A 27,288-nucleotide genomic window follows, 5' to 3' on the forward strand; every position below is an offset into this window, starting at 1 on the left:
CTTTCAATGAAATGAAAAGGAAAATAAGTAGGCTGGTGACGAATGTTGCAAAATACGCAAAATAGTATGCTTTGTGCTTAATTATACAGCTATAACAAATGCAGTGATATTGCAACCTTGTTTCGTATACATATTTATATATTTATACTATATATACTTGTCATATTTATGTACAACTGAAATGCTTGCGGCCTGTAAATTGTCTATGGGGTTCCTTCTTGAATTCTCTCAAGGCCATTGGCTATGGGAGAAAAGCCAAAGCGATGTTTACGACGCCGCGTCGTTAATCATTGCAGGTAAACGTATATTGCGGGAAAACGTATAACCCCGTCTTTGTTTCAAAGCTGTCTGGAGATTGAAAAAAAGAATCCTATACGTATGAGACGTTTCTCGCACCAACAAACCTAAACGACTGCGAGGGCCTTTTGTTCAGAAATAAGTGCGATGTTTTTTTTGTTTTTTTCAGGTAATACACTCTCTTATTGACGCAAACGTGTAGTTATGCGACACTGCCCATGCAACAACATGACCAAAGTTTCTTTTTCAGAGTAAAAAAGGGCGAAATGGAACTGCTGTGCACACCTAAATACAATGAAGTTCATTACTAATGAGTACGTCTCGAAGTTATAGGTGTAAAGTGTACCAGCCGAAACTGGCATATCACGTGCTATAGGATACAAGGTCTTTCGAAATACTCACACCGGTCATGTTTTCGTAAAATATGAATTTCATTGTGTTATATACTGTCGAACCGCCTCAAGTGCGGGTTCTTTCCTCAAGGTACGTGTTCACAACAGAGTCGGCAAACGGAGGGTTTTTAAAAGCAGACACGTCGCTTAGCTTCGGTATTTTCACCGAGAAATAACGGCACCGACAGGGGCTCGGTCGCGAGGAAAACATTGAATTTTGATGTAGAGAACGCAGCTACCATAACTCACACGAGAACTCCACACAAGCCATTAAAAAGAAAAGAATCTTTCAGGCATGGAACGTCAAACGCTCACACCTGTCCACAGTGAATGGATCTGTGCTATCTCGGTAATTAAGGAGAGGTCAGAAAACTTGCCAGCTCCAGCGCTACGGGCGAACAAACGACCGCGGCTTCTATTATACGCACTCACTATAAATCTTTATGCGTTCACTGCACGCTGGTTTTTGTAAACAGGACCTCGTCAAGGCATGTCACGTACCGCAGCTCCCGAATCCATCATCGTCGTATTAGAAGTTTACGTATAGGTACATACGTTCATTTCGCAGCAGAGCTAGAAGATGACAAGCGCTCCTAGCAGTTGAAACAAGCCGCCCGAAAGAAAAAAATATTAACATCAGGGACATAGGAACAAAATGACGGTCACGCATACGCATCACACAAACTCATCCCAGCAATATTGTCCACGGTAGCAGTTCAAGCGCACATCGTCGGCATACGGGCGGAAAGTTTGACCAGCAAAGCTTTGCGGTCCGTCGATGCTTGCGGACGTCCATCGATCACACACGCACGTGCACACCGAAATATGATATGCGCACATACACACACGTAGGACATTCTATTAGAAACATCCCACTGCAGAGGCGCGCATCTCGCACACGCGCACACTCCGCCCCACTGACTTCGCGAAGCACTCTATAACTACAAAAGCTTGAATATGAGCTGCAATAAGCTTGGTCAGATTGTATATGACTGAGTTCAAATGATTAGCCACGCAAAATCTATTGACTGCCACCCAGCACTACCACGTTTAAACTATGGGTCGCATAATGTAAACATACTTGCAGTGACATGAGACAAACTGGTGGGGAATGAGAGGGAGGTATCGGCACGCGGTTCCTCTGTTAACGTTATGCTCGCCGAATATATTGGCAGGCGGCACGTAAATACGCTCTGCCGAGCGCAGGTCACTTCCCTCATGCCATCTTAGGACTTTGATAACATACCCGCACGGTTGTAAAACAACGACGTCTAAGGACGTTTGCTCTACACATTTTGTGTCGGAGCAGCAGCAGCCACAAGCAATCGAGACAACAACCCTTCGACACGAAGCGATTCACCAACATGGACATGCCCAAACCTGGAAGCTTTTCGTGAGTGCTTTGCGAAGACAATCCGACACGGAGGGTAGCGCGTGAACACATGTTAGCGTATACAGCAGGGCGTCTATGTACACAACACGCATTGCACAATACATCCTGTACTAGCAACCGGCCTTGCTGTCCTGCTGCGCGGCCGCCATGGCAGCCGCAGCCGCGGCGGCCATTGAGTCTCTGCGCCGCTGTTCGAGTCCGTTCACAATGTTCTCGATGCTCCTCAGGTCGTTCGAGGTGGACCGCGAAGACGACAAGAGCGGAGGTGAGGCGCGCTTCCTCGACGCCGCCGATGACGACGTAGCAGCGGCGAGCGAGACGCCGGAGGCGAACCCACCACCGGAGGTGCTCCTACAGGAGGAACCCTCCGAGGACGAGTTGCAGCCGCCGTCGTCCGAGTTCACCGGCGTACCGGGCTTGCTCGAGCACGAAGGAGCGGCGGACGACGCCCCGCAGTCCGGTATCAGAGGAGGCGGAGTCGTCGACGAAGGTGGTGTCGGGTGCCGCTGGTGTTGTCTCGGGAACGTCTCGAGAGGCGACCGCGCATCCGGCGGCGGCGGGGAGCCGTCCTCGTCGAAGAAGCCACCGCCGCCAGGCCGGAACCGGAAGGGAGACTGCTGCGACGCCGTCGCCGCCACAGGACTACCCGGCAACGTGTAGGGCGAGAAGCGGTGCTGCTTCAGCCTGGCGGCTACCTCCGAGTAACCCGCCGGGTTGAGCAGCGGGTGGTTGGCCGCCATGAGGAAGGAGAGCGCAGCGGGAGTGGTCGCCCCACCGGGTGACGTCGGCAGGCCTGCGGCGGCCGCCGCGGCTGCCGCAGCGGCGGCGGCGGCAGCGCCAGGGAAGAACAGCTGCGGCAACGTCAGGCCCGGCGGGTACAGCGACGGTGGGTAGAAGTACGGCAGCAAAGGCGACGGCTGTGGGAGACCGGAGATCGCTGCGCTCGAAGACAGCTTGCCAACTCGGTCATGAAGGTCGATCGAGCCGGTGCTGCTGAGGGGAGAGCGCCCGTCGAGACGGTCGTCGCGCCGGTCATCTGCGGTGACAGGTGTAGGAATGTAATTAGGACCACGATAAGGGATGCAGCGCTCGTCTAAAGTGTTTTATAATTGACGTATGCTCCTGATCGTATTGCGCATCAACGTTCTATAACTTATCAAGGAAACTCCGAAGAAAGAAACCTTCTGATTCAACCGTTTTGCCCTGATATGAATGAGACATGAGCAGCTATACCTACACAATGGAGTGTCATCAGTGTTGTCGAATAGCTGTGCTTCCGCTGTACTCCGACATTGGGCACACTGTTTATAAAAGCTGGGAAAGCTGTGCTTGTTAAGTCGTGCCGAAGTATATATGTATCTCAGCGTGATCTCCGCTACATGCAAGTCCGATTTGAATGCCCCGAAATGTTTACGTATAAATACCTTCTTGAAATCGTCACGAGCAACAGCTCTACTGTTGATATATATGACACTAAAAGCAGCATGTTCATGTTGCAGAGTCTTCCTGTTGGCTTCCAACTATATAAACCACAGGCAGGAGCATTTCATAAGGTTGCCTGACGTTCAGCGTGGGTGCAAGCCGCGAATACGTGCGCATCGTCTACATAGAGAGCCTCCTACCGTTGTCCCGACCGGGGCTCGCACCGAGCACGCCGTCCGGCCTGAGGTCCGACGCCTCGCCGACGTCCAACTTGTCATCGTCGTCACTCGAGTCCTCCTGGCCGGACACTAGCGTCGTGTGATGGTGATTGGTGGCAGACAGGCGGCTTCCCAGCGACGAGCCCTGGGAGCCACCGTGCAGGGAAGAGGGCGCCTGCTGCAGAAGCATCGCCTGTCTCCTGCGACGAAGGGAGGGCGAACCCAACCGTGGGCTTCCTATAGCAACTGGCCATGGCGTAAATAACGAGCGTTGTAAGATCTTCATGCAGTAATAGAATAAGTTACTCGGAGGCTTAGCCTCCAAGCCACACGGATCTGTCGTCATTAAGCAACACATCCGTCACGGATGTGACGTCATATTGAGCAGCACTTCACTCTCTCATTGTTCTTGCGCTTTGTAGAGCGAACTCTGTATAATTGACTTGATGCATTCCTGCTAATGGTGAGCATCATGAGAAATGGGAGGGCAGCGCCCCCGCACCTGATGACATCAAATTTACGAATCTCGAACTGCCAACATTGTGAAAGTCATTGCATGCCAAAGAAGGTTTGAGCGACTTAATGTCATTCGGTGCCTCAGTCTCGAACGATGAATGAATCCGCGAAGATATAGCTGCCCAACAAAAACAAGCCAATCGCACTGTTTCTTACACAGAGCTCCCGATGAACAAAAATACATATTTATGTGCCTTGGCACGGCACACTTGACGGCACTTGACACGTCAATCATCACAAGCACCAGATAGCGCTTCTGAGGTGCGTCGTGTCAAGTCCATATATACTCTTATTCGTGCTTTAAGTTCTAAACTTCATTCTTTTCCTATTATAATGATTCAAGTTTAGTGTTCATTTTACTTGTGTCGCAACCACGCGGGCAGATCCGAACTGAAGAAACTTGTTTACCGCAAAACGCAATGATTCACTGATTCGCAGGAGCAGTCTAAATAAAGTAGCGAACGGTCTCAATTTGACGCGAAATTGAATCAATCTGCAGGCCATCCGACCTTTGGTATATATAAAGGCACAAATAGAATGTTGCCGCCATGTCATGTGTACGTGTGCCATCTATAATTCATGAAACTTCAAATCCTGCTTTTTTTCTTCAAAAATGCGTGCATTGCCCTCTCGGATAATAGAAATGTATAAATTGCTGCTAGTAGATGAATACTAATTTCATCTCATCTCGCTAGACTGGTGACTGAAATTTCATTCGACGCCATATGTCCATGAAATGTATTGATGAGATCATGTTTATTATTATTACACGTTATTTTTTAATTCCGATTTCAATATTCGATTCAGTGAAAATAGGATGCCTGTAACTATAAGAGAAGATTATGTAACATGTGCTCTCTGGAGTTCGACATTTGGCGAAAACAGAATCGTGACGCCGGTAATTTTCGAAAGCGGCACACTTCTATAAAGTGAAAGTTTTTAGAAACTTCATATACACTGTTATGTTGTCATTTCAATTTTGTTTTAAATCGGAGACAAACGCAGTAGGTACACCACATCGTTTTTTTTTTTGTTCACTCCGCACCAACCCACTTATCACAGAACATATGAGATAACGCCTGTAGCGTATATGAGCGCGAATAGTACAGCGGTATTAACGAAATTAATAATGATCGTTAAAGCGCTCGTTTTTCGATTTCGTCTTACACACGCAGTTCAGGAAGTCAGCAGGCCCTCGGAAGCATGAAAAGAAAGAAAGAAAGAAAGAAAGAAAGAAAGAAAGAAAGAAAAGAAAGAAAGAAAGAAAGAAAGAAAGAAAGAAAGAAAGAAAGAAAGAAAGAAAGAAAGAAAGAAAGAAAGAAAGAAAGAAAGAAAGAAAGAAAGAAACAAACCCATTCGTCAGTGCACCAGCACGTGTACAAACCTCATTACCATGGGAACGCCCTCGTTAATGGTTACCCCCCTCTTTGAGTCATGAACGACGGTGAAGACAGCGAGGCGCGCGCGCTCGTCGGGTTTTATAGCTCCGAGTCGAGACGCGGCCGTTTCAGTGAAAACAAAACAAAACAAAAAATGGGGGCCACCAGCGAAGCCACGCGTACGTGACGCGGCAAGCTGCAGTCTCCTCCAACAAACCAGACCGCTTATTAATAGAACCGCGCATTACCACGACGAAAGTAAAAAATGTAACGAACAGGGAACACTGAGGGAAGCTATGTGGGGCGTTTATGTGTGTTTATGTTGGGGCTAGAGGCCATGCTTTGCAGCTCATGCACGAAAGAACGCGTACATATACGTTTATGTACACCGCCTACGCGCCCGCGCTGATGGTTTGAGCGACGTGATGACGGACCGGTTAGGGTGTTCGAAGAATAAAAGGGAGTTAAGAAAGAAGAAAAAAGAAACGATAAATGGGTGGACGGTGTATGAACAGGAAGCGACCACGTTATGTTAAAGCGCAGCTCCGCTCACGCTCGCTCCATCAATTCTGCCACTGCGCTTTGACGAATGGCGGGCCGTGCGAGCGCGTCTAATAGTCGTATAAAAAGTGGTTTATATAGGAAGCCGTGTCTCGTTACGCCTGCAGACCGAACGTTCATAAGTGGGAGCCTCTATAGAGTCAGTACATGCGCAGACTCCCCCTTTACAAACCATATAAAATTCCATTTCTTCACTCTCTCTCTTTCGCGAGATGAAGGGTAAGAAAGCACAGATACATAGGACAGATGCACAGGACAGATACACAGGAGAGATGCTGCAGGAGATACACGGGACAGCACCTGTCCCGTGTATCTCGGCTTTGTGAGTGTCTGTTCCCAGCGCTTAAACTTTACCGGGAAAATCCGTAAGCACTCTTCTCCGCATTACAAGTTTGTCCTACCGTCACGGCGTCATCGGATGACGGTTAAAACGTGGACTGAGTACTTCAATGGTTCCACAAGTTGCCGCTTGACTTTTGCTGGCAGTTTCGTCGATGGAACCACGTCTATGTTTCGGGTGTCATAAATGACTACGCGCCCATTAGCAAACTGCCACGCGGGAGAGCTACTCTCAAACTTATGAAAAGGGAGTCCGTACAGCCCTTACGAACCGCGTACCTGTTTTACGGGCAGAGAATAAAACAAAACGAAAGTATAATTGTGGCGGATGACTTCGTCGTAAGGCAAGTGCGTATTGCGGGAAAACGTACCACTGTTAACAACGTACACGCTGGAGTTATAGACGAGTACAGAAACAGAAAGCGGCAGCTGGTAGATGAGTTGCTTACACGCTTACCACTCTCTTTGATCGACAAGCAAGCAACGACTTCTTTAACTCTGGTAGCTTCAAATTGCTTGCGCCGGAGATGACGGCAATCGTATAAAGCTCATCGCACTTTATATATATACTCTAGCAATCAAGTGCATGGTTATCGTTCGCCTAAAGCAGTTTATACTGTACAGGTGGTTGCGTGACACAGAAAACAAAAACGACGTGTTCTTGTCGTGGATTCTATATAACAGCAACTGCTACTGCGGCTGTGACAAGGACGCTGACAGCAACATGCCGTTGTGTGTGGACCGAATGAGGACCGACAACAAGCCGTCGCACCTCTTGTGCGTTAAAGTCGTCGTGTTCGCAAACACCGTGGGCCAGTTAAGCTATACAGGCCTACTCACGAAAACTTGTCCTTGCGTCTAAGAGTTACTGCTCTTGCGAGTCAGTTCTCTCCAATCTCGTCGCCAGACAAATTGTGCGTTGGCACTGAGGTCGACAAAATAAATCTGTCACTGTTGCAACCAAAGTTTGAAAGTTTGTTTACGCAACGATCGTTTCACAGTACGCTACGTGTTTATAAAACAAAACGAAGACGCTAATCGGGGGCTGCTGAAGTCCCCAGCCCGGGGTAAGGGTTGCGAGGGCCACCCGTGGAGGAGCTCGAGCTTGCTCCCCCCCCCCCCCCCCCACCCTTTCCTGGCGTCTGAGAAACTAGGGCAAACACTTTGCGAGTTGTTCCAACATTACTGCGCATGCTGCGTAATAAAAGCCCGTAGGTATACATAACGGGGTCACGATAACCTATATCGGTTCTTAAAGCTGCGCGATTTAGGCTCAATACATGAAGTGTCGCGACGCGGCACGGTGATAATGTGCGTGTACGTGTGTGTCGGCGCATAATGCGATTCAAGCGAAGCGTGCATGCGCGCCACGAATGAGGCAAGCCACGCACGTCCGCGTCGTTGTGGGCGTCGCGCGCAGACGGAACGCGAATGAAGGAAGGGCGGGGTGTTGATTAACGGGCACGCTTTATTATAAGCTTCGGCGCACAATTAACCGTACGGTTTACACACAGCGCGCGCCAAAGCGGTGCGGGAGCAGTTTAAAGTACGCTATATAAATGCGAGGAAACGAACAAAGCGCCAAATCTGGCATAACCCCGCAGAAACGTGCGGAGGCAACGCTGTGAAGCGAGAAGAATGACCCGCGCGTTGCGGGAATAAGCCGCGAGGTGGAGCCGAGGCGCGATTTCAATAATGGCCGCCCAGTATACCTGCCACCCGGAGAGACAGAACGCCCTATATATATATCGTACATACACGCATGTACATCCGCGTGCATGGCGTATGCTGTACTCGGAATATTACGCCTACGCGTAGACGTTAACAGCTTGTTAATGAATATACGTGAGCATCGTAGCAACGAAGTGCGTATAATATATACCGTCGCTGGCTAATTAACGACGCGTCGGGTCCCTCTTAAGGCTAATGGGCGCGGTCCCGCAAGCGTTTTGCTCGCTCCCAGCGGGGGCGCCAACTGGAATCGCGCGAGCATTGCGTATACGCTCGTCTGATCGCATATTCACTACGATGATTCGTGCAAGCGACGGCGCCGCGTCGTACGCGTGTCGGGCGCGAAAGGTGCCGAGCGTATTTTGTATGACACGCGTAGCGAGTACACCGCTGCGACAGACGTGATCGGGGAGCGCGCTTAAACGGTCGCGACAGTGAAACCGACGCTCTCTTTCTGTCTCTCCTTCTCCGTATCGGCTTTACGGTCGCAGGAGGTGAGGCAATGCACCGCGTGCGCGCGCAGTGTCGTACGCTACGCAATACATGCAGTGGCGGGGTGTCGAAACAGGCGACGAATCGTTTAGCGCGCGACTCGACTGTCGGGACCGATGCACGACCTATCGCGTTCAGCGAAACGCGTCGTGCATGGCGTGTGTTTCCCGAAGGACGCGGGGCTTCGATACATAAGCAATGTCATACGCTACTTCGGTGAGCGAAGGCTTCAGTGAAGAGGGCGTGCATGTAACGGGCAACCGCCCACATACGATGCAGTATGCGACGTTCGCATCAACGCGTCGGCAGCGAACGTCATCCGCACAAAACGGTGTAACGCTCACTGATACACCAATGCGAGTCTCATGGCACCTTCATGAAATCGCACCGGGGCGCCCCAGTGTACCGTTTCGTTCAATCATCGTAGCGCCTAGGTGCCCCCGGTGCGCACCGGGGCGATTTCACGAAGATGCCATTAGGCACAGTCCCGCCAATGTCTAAAGCATGATTGCAACATGTGCCCAATATATACCGCAATAAAGCGCTGCCACGGGCCTCCATATAGTCCCATTTACTGACCCCATGTGGTAAAACCTAACCATAACGGAAGGGCGGAGCCACAACAAACACTTTCCACTAGAACTTTCCAGTATTCCGCAGGTTATTTGACGCTGACCGACAGATTGAAAGCAAGAATTACAGTATGGTGACATTGGCAGTATACCGAAACATGGAAGGTGATGCAAGTCAAACAAAAGCAACTAGGTAATCAGCGCCTACATCTAAATCGAAAGTATACAGAATAAGGCGACTAACACGCGCGCACTGCCGCAAGCAGCTGCTCCGCCGAGGTGCACACGCTCACGAGCTTGCTGCGGGTCACCGAGTTGAATGCTTACGCGCACTCGCCTCGATCCCTATTAACGTCCACGGGGACGGTGCAAATGGAGCCTCAAAGCACGCGGTTCGTTATTACGTGACTTTCGCAATGCAATGACGAACTCCGGGCTTGGGCGTAGTGGATAATTGTCGTTACACTACCCTACGCACGCCTTTCTTCCGTCGAACCATCGCGGTACTTCGTTTTATTATGGAGTTAATGACTGCCAAGAGCTAGAAGCAGGTTTGTGTTCCGTGTGCACTTAAGGGGAGAGGAGGAGCCGGGTCCGGATATATCTGAGCGACAGAAGTAAAGAAAAAGGTACGAAAAAAATTAGAACTGTATAGCGATGATGGGCTTTGTTCAACGGAAGCATGAGCAGGGCTCTGTGACATTACACGGCCCAATGGCTTCTGACAAATCACAATGGGAGGTTTCAAAATCGCCTCGCTTGGCAGTAAAAAATACTAAGCCGTTATCGCGGTCGCGCAATCACTACCAGCGTTAACTGTATAGAAACGTAGATCCAAAAATTACACCATTTCCCGCTAAAGGGGACTATGAGGCGATGCGAAGCCGGAGCACTTGCACGATCGCGTTCCGTTGGCGTTCTTTGGGCATGACCGACCTCGCGTCGTGGAACGCGAAGAGGAACGCTACGCGCCTCTTGTCTTCCCTCTAGGCTGGCCGTTACTTTTCACAGGGCGAGCGGGGAACATGGTCGGCACGTGTGCGAGAGGGGGGCAGCGTAGGAGAGGAGAGAGAGGGGGAGGGTACGCGCATGCGCTGGTGCTCATCGCGGCGTTGCGCCGGAGAGAATTTCGGCATGTCTAGCCCGCGTTTCAGAGGAAGAATGGAAAGAGGGAAGGGGAGAGGGGGAGGGAAGAGGGAAAGTGGAGAGGGGAAGGGGAGAGGGGGAAGGGAAGTGGAGAGGGTGAGTGGAGAGGGTATGCGCATGCGCAGTAAGGGTGGTCACGCCGCACACCACCACCACCACCACCGGATTGAACTCCGCCATAAGATACTTCGCATCTAATAAATACAAGCACGTGAACTAGATAGAGGGTGTCTGAAAATAACTATGACAAAGATAACTTTTCAGGAGCGAGCGAGAGAGAGAGAGAGAAGGATACATGAAAAGCAAGGGTGCTTGTGTGTTAAACAAAACAGCCCAGTTTGCTCAAAAAAGTTAAGAGAATAAACAGCAGCACAGAAAATTAGCTCGGAGTTTACGAGCACTGTACGGGTGTCTCTGTGCATGTTGTGACGGTTGGTCAGTGCCAATAGTATGGCTACAGCCAATGCCCTTATAAAGCCATAGCTATGCATTTACGCCCTTATAAATGCGTAGTGCTGGATGATCAACCTTGCTATATATATAAAAAGACTGGCTTATTCTCCTTCATATAGATCGCAAAGCATTGTTCTACAAAAACCCGTAACAATATGCTTTCCAGGCACGTAGCCAGGATTTTTTTTCGGGGGGGGGGGGGGGGGCCCAAGGCCTAATTATTCGAAAGAAAGTCTTTTCATGGCAAAAAGAAAAAAAAAATTGCCCGGGAACATAAAAGGCTGGACGAATTTCGGGGGGGGGGGGGGCGAGCCCCCCCCCCCCCCCCCCCTTGCCTACGTGCCTGATGCTTTCATCGATATCATGGTCTAAAAGCTAGGTCAAAGAGATTGTTACAGAAAGTACATATGTACGCATATAAATAGACAACCAAAATGCACGGCCGGAAGACACGCGCTGCCTGTAGATATTCCATGGATCACAAAGGAAAGGCCTTAATGCAGGAGCTTGCAAAAATAGCCTTTTACGAAGAGAAATCGCACGACACTCACTTCTTTTCCCTCTTGCCCGCGCCAGTGTCCCGAAATCCCTTGGCGAAAGGGTTGTTGTCGATCTTCAGCTGGGTTATCTGCGAAAGGGAAACGAAAACGTTAGAAGAAGGAAAAAAAAGAAAAACCACTTGAAGCAATACATTCCCCATATACGCTACCACGGCATGCTGTGCACTACTATATTCTGATCCAATAGAACCAGAAAGTGCTCATTACATGCCATTCACTGCAATAGCAGCGTGAGCCATAAGCCCACCTTTATGATTCACGCGATCCACGCAAGAATCCACACTATATATGCGACGTTACGGTCTCTAGGCAGTGCGCTATGTTCTGCACTAAACAGGCATGGTTGTATGGAGGCCAAGAGCATGCAAGTTATTAATAGCACATCTTGCACAGATTTCAGAACGGAAACGTCTCTTAGACATTTGCGCAGTGTTGAAATAAAAAGTGAAACCCGTCGAACTAAAATATACGCCTAGTTGATCTTGCGATGTCAAAATGTACGCGTGCCACGCCCGGCAGCGGTGTGATCCAGCCCCGCCTCCGCGTTGAAATATATGGGACTTATAAACGATGCTCGCGGGAGCAATACGAGTTGGAGGACTAAATTCGTTTCAGAGCGCCAACTGCTCGTACCGTTTTTACTCTGACCTGATACTATATGTCAAGAAACAGGCAAAGTATATGAGATTCATTTTGAATCAATCGCTCTAAGGTTCTACAAGTGCAATTTAATCCTAAATGACGTACACACAGCGCAAAGCTTTGCTGTTCGCATATTCCTAGCAGTGGTATGCATTCCTACTCGGCTTACATATGCACCGCTCTCGTCTAACTTCTCCGGTGCATGCGAATGAGTGTGTTTATTTTGTCTTATGGCGCATCCTAACGATATTTCTCACGACATTTATCAACCTCTATTACTCATTCTTGTACTCTGCCTATTGCGTCTTCTTGTATTCACTCGTTCAATTTGCAACATGTGTCTCGTCTCCTTCCGGCTTCTGGATCGGCGTGCGTGTCACATGCATGGTCGCGAGGCAGCACCTTTCTTATCCAGCTCCCACAGAGTGGGCCCCACCGAGAACCATCTTCGCACACCGTGCACCTTGGACTGCATGCACTCGCATATCCGCGCTGACATCAGACACCGTTGAACGACAAAAACAAGAAGCGAATAACGTCTTGCGCACAAACGAAGGAAGATAGGACGAAGCGCACGTGAAAGAAGGATCGTGCTGGAGATACGACAGGTCTCCGACAGAAGGTGCCGTGCCATGCCTTGCGCCAATCTCTTCCTTCCCGCGCGCGACACTTCGCTGCCTCCTGGGCTCCTTCTGCTGTTGCTGAAGTGTCGTGTCGCGGCGCCATCGCGTGATGCTCCACGGTCATTTGGCGCGGCGCCTGGACCCGAGGCTAATGACGGAACAGCGCGGCGGAAGCCACCGCGAGATCTTCCTCCTCCTGCAGACGCAGTTCCTTTTTCCCGCTCGATTGTATCTTTGTTTCTCCCCTGACGCGCTTCGCTTATAGGTACCGCGTTGGCTTCTCTCAGAGAATCGCTGAAGCCTTGGGGCCACACAGATCTCTTGAGCCTCTCGGCCGCCTCCTCACTGCGCTGACGGTCATGCACGTGCGCGTTCCTGCGCGCTTTTTAGTATGGCGCCAAAAAAAAAATATCTATATAGAAGAGTTGTAGGAGGAACTGCGTGCGTGTGTTTGTATGCGTGTCTAAGCGTGTGCGCAATGAATGTCTGAACGTATACCTGTGGGATTGTTCAGAACAGAGATCGTCGAATTGTGTGTATATCATCTTGAAGCCATGCCCAGGATGTCATAAGGGACGTTCGGTTGGATCCACAATTTGTCCCACATGCAACGTTTGCTTTGTGTTCACTGATGTTCTCCGACGTTACACGTTGGCATAGTGACACCGTCCTCATTCTTCTCAGAAATGGGCGCATCAGTCTTGAGGCGGCCCCATCTTCTCCTTTGAGCATCGGAATGATGGGTGGGTGTGGAAATTAACCGTGCCATTCAAGTGCATTTCAGCACTCGGATATCATGCACGTGAGCACTTCAATGGCAGCAGAGACTCTACAGAATGCGAGAAAATATCGGTAGAAATGCTGCAGGTGTTCACTAACGACTTTTGTAAGTGGTCGGTCGCGGCTGACCTCTGATGATCCTCTCATTCGAGCATTTTCATCTTTGAAAAATGTCAAAGTACACTTACTCGGATTTTACCGAAGCAGCATCACGCAGAAGATGAATTGATTGAAGTTATTTCACGCTCAACAGCGCGGTTAGTCGACTGAGCTCCGGCTGTGAAGCTATCCCCCTACAGTTTCGCAACATTATATATACATGCCACTTACTTTAAGTGTGACAGAATGTAACAACGAGATCCATCATCGGTAACACGCCCTCTGAGTAGTGCACGTCGTGTACTATTCGGAGTAAATGTTACCGATGATGGATATGGCTGGCACAATCTGTCACACTTAAACGAGTTAGCGGCGTGTATAATGTTCTACACGATTCTCGAACCGATCGGTCACCATTTCGCGCGACAGTTGACACATACGGCGTCAAGTGCTGAGCTGCCCATATATGTCACTCGAATGATGTGTCGCGGTGTTACATGTCAGTCGAATCGTTCGCTTAACAAATGTGCATGGTGCATTTGTACTCGCTACCTCGTCCAGAAAATGTCCGCGTGCTCATTTGATTTCACGCACTTGCAATCATGTTGATTTCATCTGCGCGTACGAGCTAAGACTAAACAACAACATAATGCAGAGACATAGTGATTTCGCTCTTAATTCCATCGTTTACAACGAATATGCCCTAAGCTCATCAAGGTATATAAGCCGTTTCCAATTTTTCTGAGGAATAAAGAATCAGTATACACCCATGGCGTGCCTAATAGTTGGAAGACACGAAATCTAATCAAGATTTCGGGCTTCGGACACTGCTTTTTCATCTTTTCTGACATCGCCCCATCCTCAGGGAGAGGGTGGCCAACCTGGCCGCTTACTTGGTAACCTTGCCTTCCTTGTCTTGCTTTTTTTTCTCTCTCTCTTTCATGTAAGAAATTTGGTTAGGTCACAAAGGAGTAGAAGGGTACACATATAAACAATTGATACAGAGTTTGGCAGGAAGATGAAGCTGAACTACTCGGCAGTGGTATATGGAAACGTTGGTTTCACATACATCCTTTGTTTTGTCACAGTAGCGATGTTGCAGTTCTCATAAACTTCGTTGGGACCCGTGCAGTGGCATTATTAACCAATTCTTGCAGTAGTCGGACGCGCACAGAACAGCACGGAACGCCGGATCGACAGTGGCCATCAGTAGCCCCGAGGAAGACAAGTTCGAAACTTTGGTTCCACTGTACTTCTTCCATCGATCGGGAACCAAATAAACGTCTCGCGTAGACTTTGCTTTATTAAGCCTCAATAGGCGGACAAGAAAAATATATCTTTGAGTGTAGTCAGTATTACATATACGGCCCATCACCGAATCAAGGCCTCTTCGCGCAGCAATGACCTCATAAGACATCCACTTGCATACACCCCGCGCACGCAACAGCCTCCGGCAGAATACAGAGCCTTGCAGCCAACGTTTTTAGATACTGTCAGTTGGAAAAGCGCGCTCCGGAGGCGGCGCCAACTCGTATCCGCTCCGAGGGGTGGCGCTGGCGTAGCGTTGAGATTGAGCCGCCGCCGCCGCCGGCCCGGCTTCCCGCCACTTCCCGCGGTAGCGTCGAATGTTTTTGTTGGTGTTCGCTTGCGCAGACCACAGCGGCGGGAACTTCAACGTTAGATTTCGGTCATCGCAAATTGTATTTCACATGTGACACGACGATCAAGCATGCTTGAGTGAATTAGCAGTTTAACATAGTAAACATGCCGACCTGCAGCGCGCCGGGCTGTCGAAGTGGCTATGCTTCCGAGGAAAACACGTGCGATCGGCGGCACTTCTTCAAACCCCCGAATGACCCTGCAGTTCTCAAGGCCTGGACAGCTGCTATTCCACGAAAAGCCTTCCAGGTGACAGTCAAGACCTACATTTGCGACCTACATTTCGAATCCGAGGACATAATCACTTGCTACGAGCACATCGTAGGCGGAAACGTTGTCAAAATTCCACGTGGTAGGTGGAAACTTAAGCCTGGTGCTGTTCCTCGAATTTATCCCAATATTCCTGCACACTTGTCCAAACCAGCGGCATTAAAGCGCAAAAGGAAACCCCCGAAACTTAGAGGAACCGCGAATTTCGAGCGCCCTGTGTCGGCAAGTGGTGGCGATGTGTCTGACGTTCACATGGATAACCACGATGTTGACGAAGCTACTGGCGTCCCCTCCGATCCAGAGTTGTGTCCAGAGGTAGCAACTTGGTTCCCTGCATTACAAGACCGAACAAAGTTCCAATCCTGGAATGTCGAGCTTATCCAGGAAGAAGTTGTTTTTTTCAAAGTTGTTCAAAACGAAGGTATTGTCGAAATCGACAAGGCATTGGTGGTAACAAAAGACTTCACCGTCCTCAGTTCTAGGGGGAAGCTTGTTCCCCCGTGCGCATACAGCGAACATGGTTTGGGAAGCCAGCTGAAACTCATGAGCCTGCAGATGGTATCAGCTTTTCTTAGTTATGCTGATCGCCTAAAAATATGCACGGGCTGTCATAGCAGCTTATTCCCTTCCATTTCAACCGCAACATCAGCCCTGAAGATCCGGGACGTGTGGAGGAGCACTAAGTGTTTCGGGCTGTCCCGGGAAGACTTATGTCCACCATGCAAGAGCACAAGGAAGAATCTGCGAGCACGGGAGATGAAAAAAAAGGAGATATCTACGAAACCAACGAGGCTTCACCAAAAATTACGCTCGACTACTAAAAACCTAAGAAAGAGGGTTATTAGGGCCACAGCTTTTCGAGAAAAAGCGAAGAACGACATTCGAAAAATCAAAACACAGCTTTCAAAAGTGTCTACCAGTCAAGTGGACGAACTCATGACCGGCCTTCCTCCAGCACTCTGATCTGAAGTGGGTGCCGGACAGGCAAGTGTGGTCGAGTGTCACTTTTTGCTCTGTAAACAATAGCGGGGAAGACTTTTTTTTTTGGGGGGGGGGAGGGAAGAACGGCACAGGCGCGGTGTGCCCCCCCTCTGGCCCCGCCACTGATGCATTGCAGGCACAGAATTAATCATACATTTGTTAGGTACAGGCGCGGCCCTTATTTATCACTAAGTAGTATTCATTCGGCCCTCCTCTAGCTGCTTTACCTAATATCCGCGTATTTGGAAACGAATCACCCGCTGTTTCGCATGCAGAGGTAGCAGACGACGCTCCTTCACCAATCCCAAAGCGACAGCAGCGCCGCCGCTGCGCGGGATATGAGAGGGGGCCGCTCCTCGCCGCTGCGACCGCGCGCGCTTACCCAACTGACAGTATCTAAAAACGTTGCTTGCAGCGCACCCATATGCGCGTTCTTTCTTTCCTTCAAGGTTCTAGTCCCAACGTTGACGCTCAGCAGATGCCGTGCGCTTACGGGTTTGGGAAGAGGGGCCGGCAGCTTGTTGTGTCTCGAGAAGCAGCAGCAGCTTTGGAGGGCAAACAACCGCCCTAATCGCAGGCCGTGTTTGCCGTTGGCTCTGCGCCGGTAATGAACGCGCGCGCCCATGGAGAGCGGAAGCGGCTGACGGACTCGGGCACGTCAGCGTCTTCATATCCCCGACGCAGATGCACTTCGTCTTCCCGGTCGCTCGCTGGGAATGGAGTTGTTCCTGCGGCTTCCATCAGCTCACTCCTCTCCCGCAGGCACGCCCACCACGGGACCTCTTTCTACTCTTCTATTCTGTTTATTTGCATCGGGGACGGAGAGACTCTTAAGATGCTCTCCTGCCGTGATCTCCCGTGGAGCCCCGCGGCAGGTGTGAAGCATAAGTCAGTCCTCGCACGCGATTCTGTAAGAGGACACGCCGAGCGGTGGCCGACGTCTTCTGTGTATATACCGTATATACAGGACCGCGGACGTTGCTTTGTTTGGACAACAGCACTGCGGGTGACCGACTATAACGTGATTCAAAGGTTTCCGGTCATTCAGCGCACTTGTCGAATTTTAATGGGCGACATGTGGTACGGAAACGGCCTATGACAAGAATACGGTGCAAGATTACTTCTGATCAAAACGGAAATGACGTAGCAGTGTATATATATAGCGCGGCAGTCAGAATACAAGCGGCTGACCCTCCATGTTAATTATTATCGCTATAAAACCTAGCGAAAGCTACCGTCAGTCAGTGTATTTTCGGCAGTACGAATAAATTAATTAAAAAAAACTATATCTGTCCCTCTTTAAAGGGAAGGGGGCAAGGGGATAGAGGTTGGGGTAGATGATGTTCGGCGTGGCGGCTTGCGCTTCTATAGCAATTATTTCGAGCATATATGCGAGGATATTTGGCGTTTAGCTGTATATGAACACTGTATTGGTGGGAATAATATTGTTATTAAAATTATTATTATTATTATATGCATCAGACTTTTTTTTAGCGTCCCTACGCTAAATTTCATCCGGAATTCAGCCGTTGCGGCTGGAATTCGATTCAGCATCACTGTGCACGCTAAGGAAGCACGAAACACAAATCTGCAGCAATTGTTAATGAGTGCAAACTGTTTATTACTGCGTATTGTGATATCACGACATCGTAGATGGAAGTATTGACCTGACACCTTGTGTGTCATACTCTTATTCTGTTCGAAGCTGCCGTGCGCAGTCGTACCGGAATTAAGGTGATCCAGATAAAGTGCAGTTTCCACTGTGTTTGACACTCAATATTGTGATACGGTCACTACACCGACGTCCTTGCCTATCTCCGTACCAGTGCGATTACCGATAATAGTTAAATGCTTCTTGATGCGAGAGCAGAACACGTACTATATAGATCCACCTTCAAGTTCTTCACGGCAATGCACGCGTCTGGGAGACAGTAAGCCAGCAAGCGTCCGTAACAGGGAACAAACAAAACTAAAAGAAGGCCATCTGGGGTGCAATATCAAGGTAGTTGTCATCAATACTTACACTGTGTATATGTAAAGATACGGAAAGCAAACACATTCGCTTGTTGAAAGCATGCAGGAACGTACGATTTTTAAACTGAACCTTTGTTTACGACCCTGACGTTGCAGCTTTGATTACAGGCCAACAAAAAACAAGGAGGACGGGAGGAGATGGCAGCTGTTTCGGCGAAAGGTTCGAACTGTTCAGCAGCCATCCCTGCGTTCAGCGATATCAGAGGTTGTCGATGCGTATCCAAACTGCGCGGTGTCTTCTCTCTTTTTTTTTTTTTTCGCCCTCACCGTTATTTCGTGCTCCGATCACACTACAGACAGATGCGGCAGTCGTAGTATCTGAGTCTCTGTGATGAGGCTATTACATGTCAGCTGTTCGAAGGCTACGAGTGCATCTTGCACTAAATATCTTCGAATAGTATTTTGTCTCCGATTCCTGTATTAGTTCGGCATTGCACGCAGAGCAACTTTGACACTGCTAATGTAAGGGAAATTATGAACAGGCGGTGGTGGATGTGATGGTTGTGATGTTGCAGCAGGCGGGGTTAGCTAGGCCTATATAACCAGCTATTGTTCCGCCCGAGCATCTCATGAATTGTAGGGGTCTCGCAGGAAGGCAACCAAAATTCGTTGCACGCTCCTCCGCGTTGCCGCGGGCCCTTGAGGAAAAATATCTTTGAATGTCCAGTGCCTATGTCCACTCCTTGAAGGCTGCGGGCCATCGCGTCTCTTTCCCTGTCGGACTGCGGGCAAAGCCAAATAAAACGTTCAATGTCGCCGCTGTCACCGCAGAAGGTATACACAGCGGGTAAGCGCATCGCCCAGTGTTGAATGACCAAGCCGGGACATATACATGCGGAGTCTGTTTTGATACGGTACAACAACGTCGCTTGTTCTCGAGCTAGTCCGTCGATCACATATGCCTGATGTGCAGTGTGAGATGAGACGGCAGCCGCGTCTCGTGCCATAGCTTGCGGTGATCTTCTATACGTGAGGCACGATCTGAGACTCGATGAAACGACCGCTGCAGATTCCAGTGGCAATGGCGGGATCGCTCACCTCCGACAAAATCTTGCGTGTTGTGAAACACAAGCAACGTGACAACAGAACATCCAGTGGACAAGATATATAGGCCAGGTGCCACTGGTTGCTCGGACCTCCTCTTCATCTGCTCTTTCCCCGATCTGTGGCTCGGCATGTTTTTCGCGTATCTTTAGTCGCAACAACAAAACCCATAACCTAAACTTTGGAGAGCCATTTTGCAAGGTATCTATGTGTTCCCGATGGAGTGCGGCATGCATAACAGAGATGAATGTAGGTGATGTCGATTATTCACCCATTTTCTTGAAGCATCTACATCCACGGGTATCTAAAGTGCATTGTCAAATAAATACCTCATTTCTATAGCTACACTGTGCACCATAACCGTGGCCGATGGTGCAGAAATGAAGTAAAAAAACACAGAAACTGGCACGGAGATGGGAGGTGTAGAAGGCTTCACACATGCATATATGATGACCATGACGATTGGCTCGCTTCATCCAAAGCGAATTCGAAAACAGTGCCACATATGGGCGTTCGGTTTGACCTTTGTGGAACTTCTGAACCGGTGAAAACGTTTGCGCATATACGCCTCTGATAATGTCGCGGAGAGTTGGGGACAGGAAAGCGCACGAGTGGCTCAGCCTGTTTGTGTGCTGATGACAGAGAGACTAGGTGAGTGGAGGATATAGGTGGGAGGGGAGGTAGGACGACAATTCAACGCGTTTTCACATGCGGCGAAGTGGTTAAACCGCGCGCAGTGCCTCGGAAGAGTGAGACTGCACGTCTCTATTAAGACAATTGAGGAACATCAGTCTCAGGCATTGGGGTTGTCAGTGCATGGGATGCCCACAAGTAGATCCTGGGGGCTTTTACCATACGTATAGGAGAGCGTGTATTTATCGCGACTAACGATGCCGTCCCATGAGGTATTTCTCTTTCTTCGACGCAGACATCGAAGAAACGAAAAAACAAACGATCCCTCCCCGTTCATCCGACTCGCTCGCTCATATTGCGATGACCCGGCGACATAGCGCCGGGCGAATTATTCATGCCTATGCCACCGCAGGTCGTGCGTCATCGTCTCGTAAAGCGGCATCGGCTATATGAGCAACGAACGAGCCTCAGCGGCGATGTTGGCTCGTATAACAAGGAACATAGATGTACAGCCCTGCCGCATCGGAGACGAAGTCGTCAATTTTGGCCAACTACACGGCCGTGTCCGTGTAAGCGGCGTTACGGGTAGTATCCGCGGGCAGCGGTTAAGCATGTTATTGCATTTTTCATGATACGTGGGAATGCCTGCGGCCTCAGCTGGTCGTTCAGTGCACGTGCAAGGTTACTGATATATACATAGAATGTTCTTGCTTTACTTGTTCTTTTTTTTTCTGAGAAACCACTTTTCTTTTTGTTTCGCTGCAGAACTTATAGAAATGGAGTAGCCGAGGTGAAACCTCAACCTCTCCACAGCAAGCAAGTTAGAAGAGAAGAGAAGAGAAGAGAAGAGAAGAGAAGAGAAGAGAAGAGAAGAGAAGAGAAGAGAAGAGAGCAGAGCAGAGCAGAGCAGAGCAGAGCAGAACAGAACAGAACAGAACAGACTTCAACTGGAAACGTTATTAAGGACACTGCACTGGCGAATTCACTGAATGTGCTCGTTATCTGTGTATGAAGGCAAATGATATTAGAGGCACTGTATAAACTGGAAAAATATCGACACTGCCTGCGGAATTGAAGAAACGCAATGTGCGTCCGAAATATAATACCTTATCATAAGGGCAAAAAAAAAATGTGACTCACATACAGCGAGAAAGAGAGAGAGAGAGCGAAGGCTAAGCTAACGATGACATGCCGTTTCATTTTCCCATCCGTTAATGATGGGTGTCGCAAGGAAAGAACTTCGCTTCAAACGCCACCACTTTAGCCGTCATTGAAGCCTCGGAGTGGACAAGACCACTCGTCCCTCTACGCGGCATGCGTTATATATACTAAATGACGTTTTTCGTAGCAGCCGTAGGCTTTTCATTTCGTCGCGACGCAGCGCTTGGCTTCATTCCACAGTTCGTTTCTAAATAGGTTGTCACAGCGTTGGAGTTCATCCGCAGTGTTTCGTGAGCCCACATCATGCGATACTGCTGTGCCGCAACTATTCTCTGCTGTGGCGCGAAGAGACTGCATGCAGCCTGCGCGGACGTGACGCTCTTTGAGCATTGCTCAATAATAATGCCTTTTAGATTGCTCTAAATTTAGCTACAGCTTGGCAGTTTTCCCTCGGTAATTGCAGCTGTAAGTTTCTAGAGTGGAATGTAGATATATAGACAATATAATTTACGCTAAATTCAGCGGAGTATAGGGGCAGAGGGGGGGGGGGGAGGTGTGCGCGGCGCTCTGCATGCTGCTTTCATAACCTGCAACTGCACTCCTCCTGTAATGCTGCCGATGTCGCGGACTGCAATCACATATTCCATCTATAGCGCTATTGCAAGGTCCTCGGTAAAATGCTATACAGGAAACTAGACCAAAAGGTCTGGCGAGCACTTCAGCGGGAAGCGTTCCTGCTTACGCTATATACTGTTACCGATATAAAGTCTGCACGCTTGAAAATGTTCTGCATTTACAAAAGAAAGAGAAAGTCAGCCAGTTGGGCGCTTGATTTCAAGAACTCAAGCAAAAAGAAAAAAAAACAGAAAAAAGAGAACAAAAGAGGCAGGAATACCTATTATATATAAAAAAAAATCTTGATTTAAGATTTGCTGCATTATAACACGAGAGAGTAGTGATATATCAATGTCCAGGGATGGAAACCAGGTCGCTCCTGGTTTGCCACCCTATGAATGATGTAGGGAGAAGCGAAACGAAGGAAATAATGCATTCTATTGCAAAATTGAACTCCTACAAGCGAACTGTACATTGACATGATATTTTCTTTATTTGTTTAAGCTTGCGATATGTTTTTCCTTTGCTTCTTCATTTTGGCTTTTGCGTAACCACTTCTTTTCTTTTTTTTTTCGCTGCAGCACTTAGAGTTGAAGTACCCGGGGTGATATAAACCTCAACCTCTCCACAGCAAGCCAGTTAGACGGAACGGAACGGTACATAACATAAACATAACATAACATAACATAACATAACATAACATAACATAACATAACATAACATAACATAACATAACAGAATGTGTTGCGCTCTCACTTATATCCTGCATGGAAACGATGGGAACAGACAAGTATTGGGTCAGGCAGCTAGGAAAGCGAACGATATATGTGGAAATAAGCGCCGTTTTACGCCGCGGCTTCAAGTGACGCGCAATAATCCCGAGGCCTTATATCCGTGAGTCCGGGATGTGCCCATGCCCGTGCATGCATCTACAGGGAGACGCGATTGTCCGTATATACATAACTCAAATATTTCGCTTAGTTTTAAACGGTATGACTTGTCGCCGTAACGCATACGGTGGTATTTCCTGCCAAGGCAGCTTGCCTGATAAACACTTAGCCTAGCTAGGCGTTCAGGCGGCCTTTTCAATGTCGCGATAAGTGAACACGTCCACAAAGCGTCGCAGCACGGTCATGTAGTACATGCAAGCCAGATGTCACTTGACCACCTCGCCTTCGCAATGACTCGAATAGCATGCACATACGTTTTATGTATACCTTATAGCCGCCAGCCTTCCGAGCCATGCCTGACGGCTCTCTTATCGCAGAGCTCGCGCCCATGGCTAATCTGACAGAGCAACATCACGAAAATAGTGGAGGGAGCTATAGAGCATGGAATGCGTGCGATTGCATTCCCACGTGCCGTGCTTGTCACGCGTGCTCGGAAAATTTTTTTCGAGTGCACTCTGCAGAAGAGCTGCGGGCATCTCCCGTGAGAGCATTATATATATGCCATGGTGATCGAACTGAAGGTCTGCGGTTGTCTTATTACTCAGCACTGGGAATTACCTGGAGAACACCTTTGCAGATAATTTACGTATCCAGGGGGACACAAAGACAGATACTTATCGCTGTCAGCGGCCCAAGTAACTAAGATTGAATAATGAACTTTTCAGTGACTACACTAGCACGGCATGTTTGTATTGAAAAGCTGGAGCCTGTCGTGCTTCAACACAGTTCCACAGAATTCTGCTAGCATGTCCGAGCTCCGAGATACAAATTTCAATTGCTGGTCCGGTGATTAGGCATGCAAGGCAGGGAGTATCCGCGCGATGCTCCTCCCTGATGTAACGAGCAGTCACATCAGTAATAGAGGGTAACCGTTATCATCTTTGCTTATGCCCTCGACCCATTGTCAGATTAAACGCCGCACGCAATTGCCGCGGAACATCGGGGAGATGCTTTGCGTCAGTCCTCACTGTCTTGCATGCGTTATATAACCTCAATCGCAATAAAGCTTTGAAGCTGGATATCTCGAAGCACGGACATGGTAGGAAAACTTTTCCAAGTGGAACTGTGTAGAAACACGACTGCCTCCAACTTTTTATTACAAACATTCTCTCTTACTCCAGTCACTAACAAGTTCGTTATTCAATCTTAGTTAATTGGGCGGCCGACAGCAATAATTTCCATCTGACTTTGTGTCCCCCCTGGATAAGACAACTTAGCTGCAAAGGAGGTATTCACGTACCTCACAGTGCTGACTTTCAAGAAAACCGTAAAACTTAATTTTGAACACTCTGTATAATGTTCACACGTGAAAAACGCCCGCATATCTGCTGTAGATCTCATCGCGCATATATATTTTCGGCCGCAATACTCCGGGTGGGTAGGATGAAGAACGAAGTGATGCACACGATGCGCGACCGATACAGAACATACACAGAAACATGTCGCAAAACGAGGGAGTTGTTCAGCCTTAGCAGGGTCACCCATATGAAGCGAAAAAAAGTACAGGGCTTTAGTGTCACATAACGTGAATGGTTCACGCACCTTCTCGTTCTGGTAAGCGGTGACGGCGATGAACTCGGTCTCCTTGAACACGTACGTTCTGAAGGTGCTGTACGGCAGCTTGAGGATGTCGTTGGCCCTCACCAGGTGGAACCGCGGCTGGTACTTGTGCATCGAGTTCAGGATGGTCTGCTTGAAACGACGGGGAAAGGGGAGTGCAGAGAGAGAAATATCAACGCTTTAGCTCAGTGCGACCCATATGAATGGTTAGCAAAGTTTTGTGACGATTGTGTTGTTAACGAAGTTAGGAAATGGTGACTCGAGCGAGACACGGTGCATGCGCGTGTTTTGTGCACGATATGAACTTCCCCGAGCGACAGAGCATCAATACTTTGAAGGCTAATTGAAGTCTGCCATTCCATTAACTTCAACCAAAGGAATTACTTCTGCCTTTAATTTTCTGGTGATTCCAGAAACGTCTTGTCCATACTTTAGTTGCCCACGAATTTATGCAGCGGACTCTGCAAAATATTTTCAGTTGCGCACAGGTAAGACATTGTAGTAGAAAGAAGTCTTGCCGCAATTAGCATTCGACATGCTGCATACAACATATCAAATTCTGATTGAAGGGCAATTCTTCTTTCTTGTAAGGCCGTATACGGGAAGATAAACATTTCATGTGGTGTCCATTCCTGAAGACATATATCGAAAGAGAGAGAATTTCCAGCACTGTGTCCGTGTAAATCGGTGGCAAATTTGAGAGAGAAGAGAAGCGATCTATTGTTGCGTTTTTATTACAAGCACAACGTCGTACTTAATCGTCTTCTTTGTGCAGTATTCGCACACAGCTGGCCCCGAAACCGCCGATTTAATCTCCATCGTGGAGCACGAAACGCCGCCACACAAGTCGCCAAGGGCTAACATATAGTAGCGCGGTAGCTGCAGTTGCAGGCGCATCCAGTTCACGCGCACGTTCGCAAGAGAGAGACAGAGAGAAAGATACAATACAGTGTCTTCATCTCCACTGTGACGAACGTCACTCTAGTCAAGCATCAGCCAGACATGGAACCACCTCCGAGTGCATGAACCCTATATATCATCATGTTCAACGGGAGCTATACCGCGGTGGTAGTAAAACTTATACTTCAAATGACGCATGACAAGCCACAGGCCCTAGTGGCTTAGAAAAACAGCCAATCACAGCATATTACGGTGGGTAAGAGACGCATACGCTATGCTTGATTCAACTTAGCTGGCTATACGAACAAGCGTATACCGTTACACAGACTACAATAAAAGTAGCTGTACGACCCTTCGGGCCTATCACGAAACCTCTGAAGCGAGTGTGAAGGCTCCTGACAGGTTCTATATAGGACGCCTCCTTTAACGTCCTTCTCTCTCGTTTTCTCTTCCTCAAAGCAGGGCTGTTAGACCAGCATTGAAAAAGGCCGATCCATCGTTAGCTATATAGTAAAGCTGTGCTATGTTTTTTTTTTCCTTCGCTGAAAAGAATTGTTTTGTGGCCGTAAATATATCTCAACGCGGAGGCGGCGTCTCGTGTCATATTTCGACGTGCACGCGTCCGCGTTCGGAACAACCGCGGTGCCACGAGTGACACTGTGATTTATAACAGTGTAGCCGCACCGTCAGCCACACTATACGCAGCAAGAATGAGGTCTGTACAGCGACAGCGCTCTACAGCTCTCGACGTCGGATATACATACGATTCATTCCGAAAGAATGTCTTTATAATAATTCTGCTACGATAACTTTCGATAAGAAACTATGATAAACAGCGGAAACCACAGGACAACAGGACACAGATGGGCTAAGCGCTGGATTTTCATGGTTCTAAGTCCGCGCTTAGCTTGTCTCTGACTTGTCACAGTGGTCTAGTGGATATGATGCTGGACTGCTTACCCGAAGGTCGCGAGATCGAATCCCAGCCACGTCGGCCACACTTGAGGTCCGTGTGCTTAGATTTAGGTGCGCGTTAAAGAACACCAGCTGGTCGAAATTTCCGGAGCCTTCCACTACGGATCCCTCCTAATCATATCGTCGTCTTGGGACGTGAAACCCCAGCAATTATATGATAGCCTGTCTCTGTCCTGTTTTGCTGTTGTTCGCTCTGTTTTCTGTTTTCTATGAACATGTACCAACCGGCCCAAACCAGCACTCTAGCGCATCTGACAACCTTCGATCGCGGTCGGTCCAAATCCACTCGAATCTCGGTCGATCGAGCTCGATCAGTATGGAGTGCTGCGACGCGGTCACTTTCAAGCGCGATCGAAACCCGATCTCGTTGACGGAAGATCACGGCCTGGCTGAATCGTTTACAATCTCCAGTTCAAAGTCCAATATATAGGTATCGTAGCGAAAAGTTGGAACTCTGTAATGGGTCGTCCTCTTCAATCTCCAGTTCAAAGTGGTATAGAAAATGATCAAAACAAATTAAGCGCAATATTATCTGGACAGGAACATTGTAAGTCGAAGGATATGTTGTAAAATTGAAATATTATCCCAACTTACGCCTATTTCGCAAATCTGCCTTTGAATAAACACGGCACTTCTTAGATCTTCTGTGCTCTTCTGTGAGGGCACTAATGTGAAACAATGAATCAGATTAGACTGATAAATCATCCTTTGAAGACACCACTGTCGATAATTTCAACAACATAGGTTTAACAGCACCCGAGAGAATGAAGGTAAACGCTTCAGTGCTAAAATTGGCCGGCGCGGTGGAACAGTGGTTATGGTGCTCCGCTGCCGACTCGAAAGTCACGGTTTCGATCCCGGCAGCGGCGGTCGCATTTCGAAGGAGGCGAA

The 27,288-nt window shown here is 48.7% G+C and overlaps 1 protein-coding gene across 3 annotated transcripts in view; it reads right to left on the bottom strand.

Annotated features, from left to right (window-relative positions):
• Positions 1 to 1,771: 1,771 nt before the first annotated feature.
• LOC119390264 (optomotor-blind protein) overlaps positions 1,772 to 27,288 on the bottom strand; it is a 110,518-nt gene continuing 85,001 nt past the window's right edge. Inside the window, exons 3-6 of one of the 3 annotated variants that reach the window (XM_049414708.1) lie at positions 24,505 to 24,654; positions 11,463 to 11,539; positions 3,705 to 3,919; positions 1,772 to 3,118 (exon numbers count right to left, since the gene is read on the bottom strand). In XM_049414708.1, coding sequence (XP_049270665.1) covers positions 2,193 to 3,118; positions 3,705 to 3,919; positions 11,463 to 11,539; positions 24,505 to 24,654 — 1,368 coding nt within the window. In that variant the 3' untranslated portion in view covers positions 1,772 to 2,192. Of the gene's footprint in view, positions 3,119 to 3,704; positions 3,923 to 11,462; positions 11,540 to 24,504; positions 24,655 to 27,288 lie in introns of all 3 variants that reach the window. The other 2 variants (XM_049414707.1, XM_037657841.2) reach the window with 2 other exon arrangements.

The sequence above is a fragment of the Rhipicephalus sanguineus genome, chromosome 4 (genome assembly GCF_013339695.2).
Source record: "Rhipicephalus sanguineus isolate Rsan-2018 chromosome 4, BIME_Rsan_1.4, whole genome shotgun sequence".
In the NCBI taxonomy this organism is placed as follows: Eukaryota; Metazoa; Arthropoda; class Arachnida; order Ixodida; family Ixodidae; genus Rhipicephalus; species Rhipicephalus sanguineus.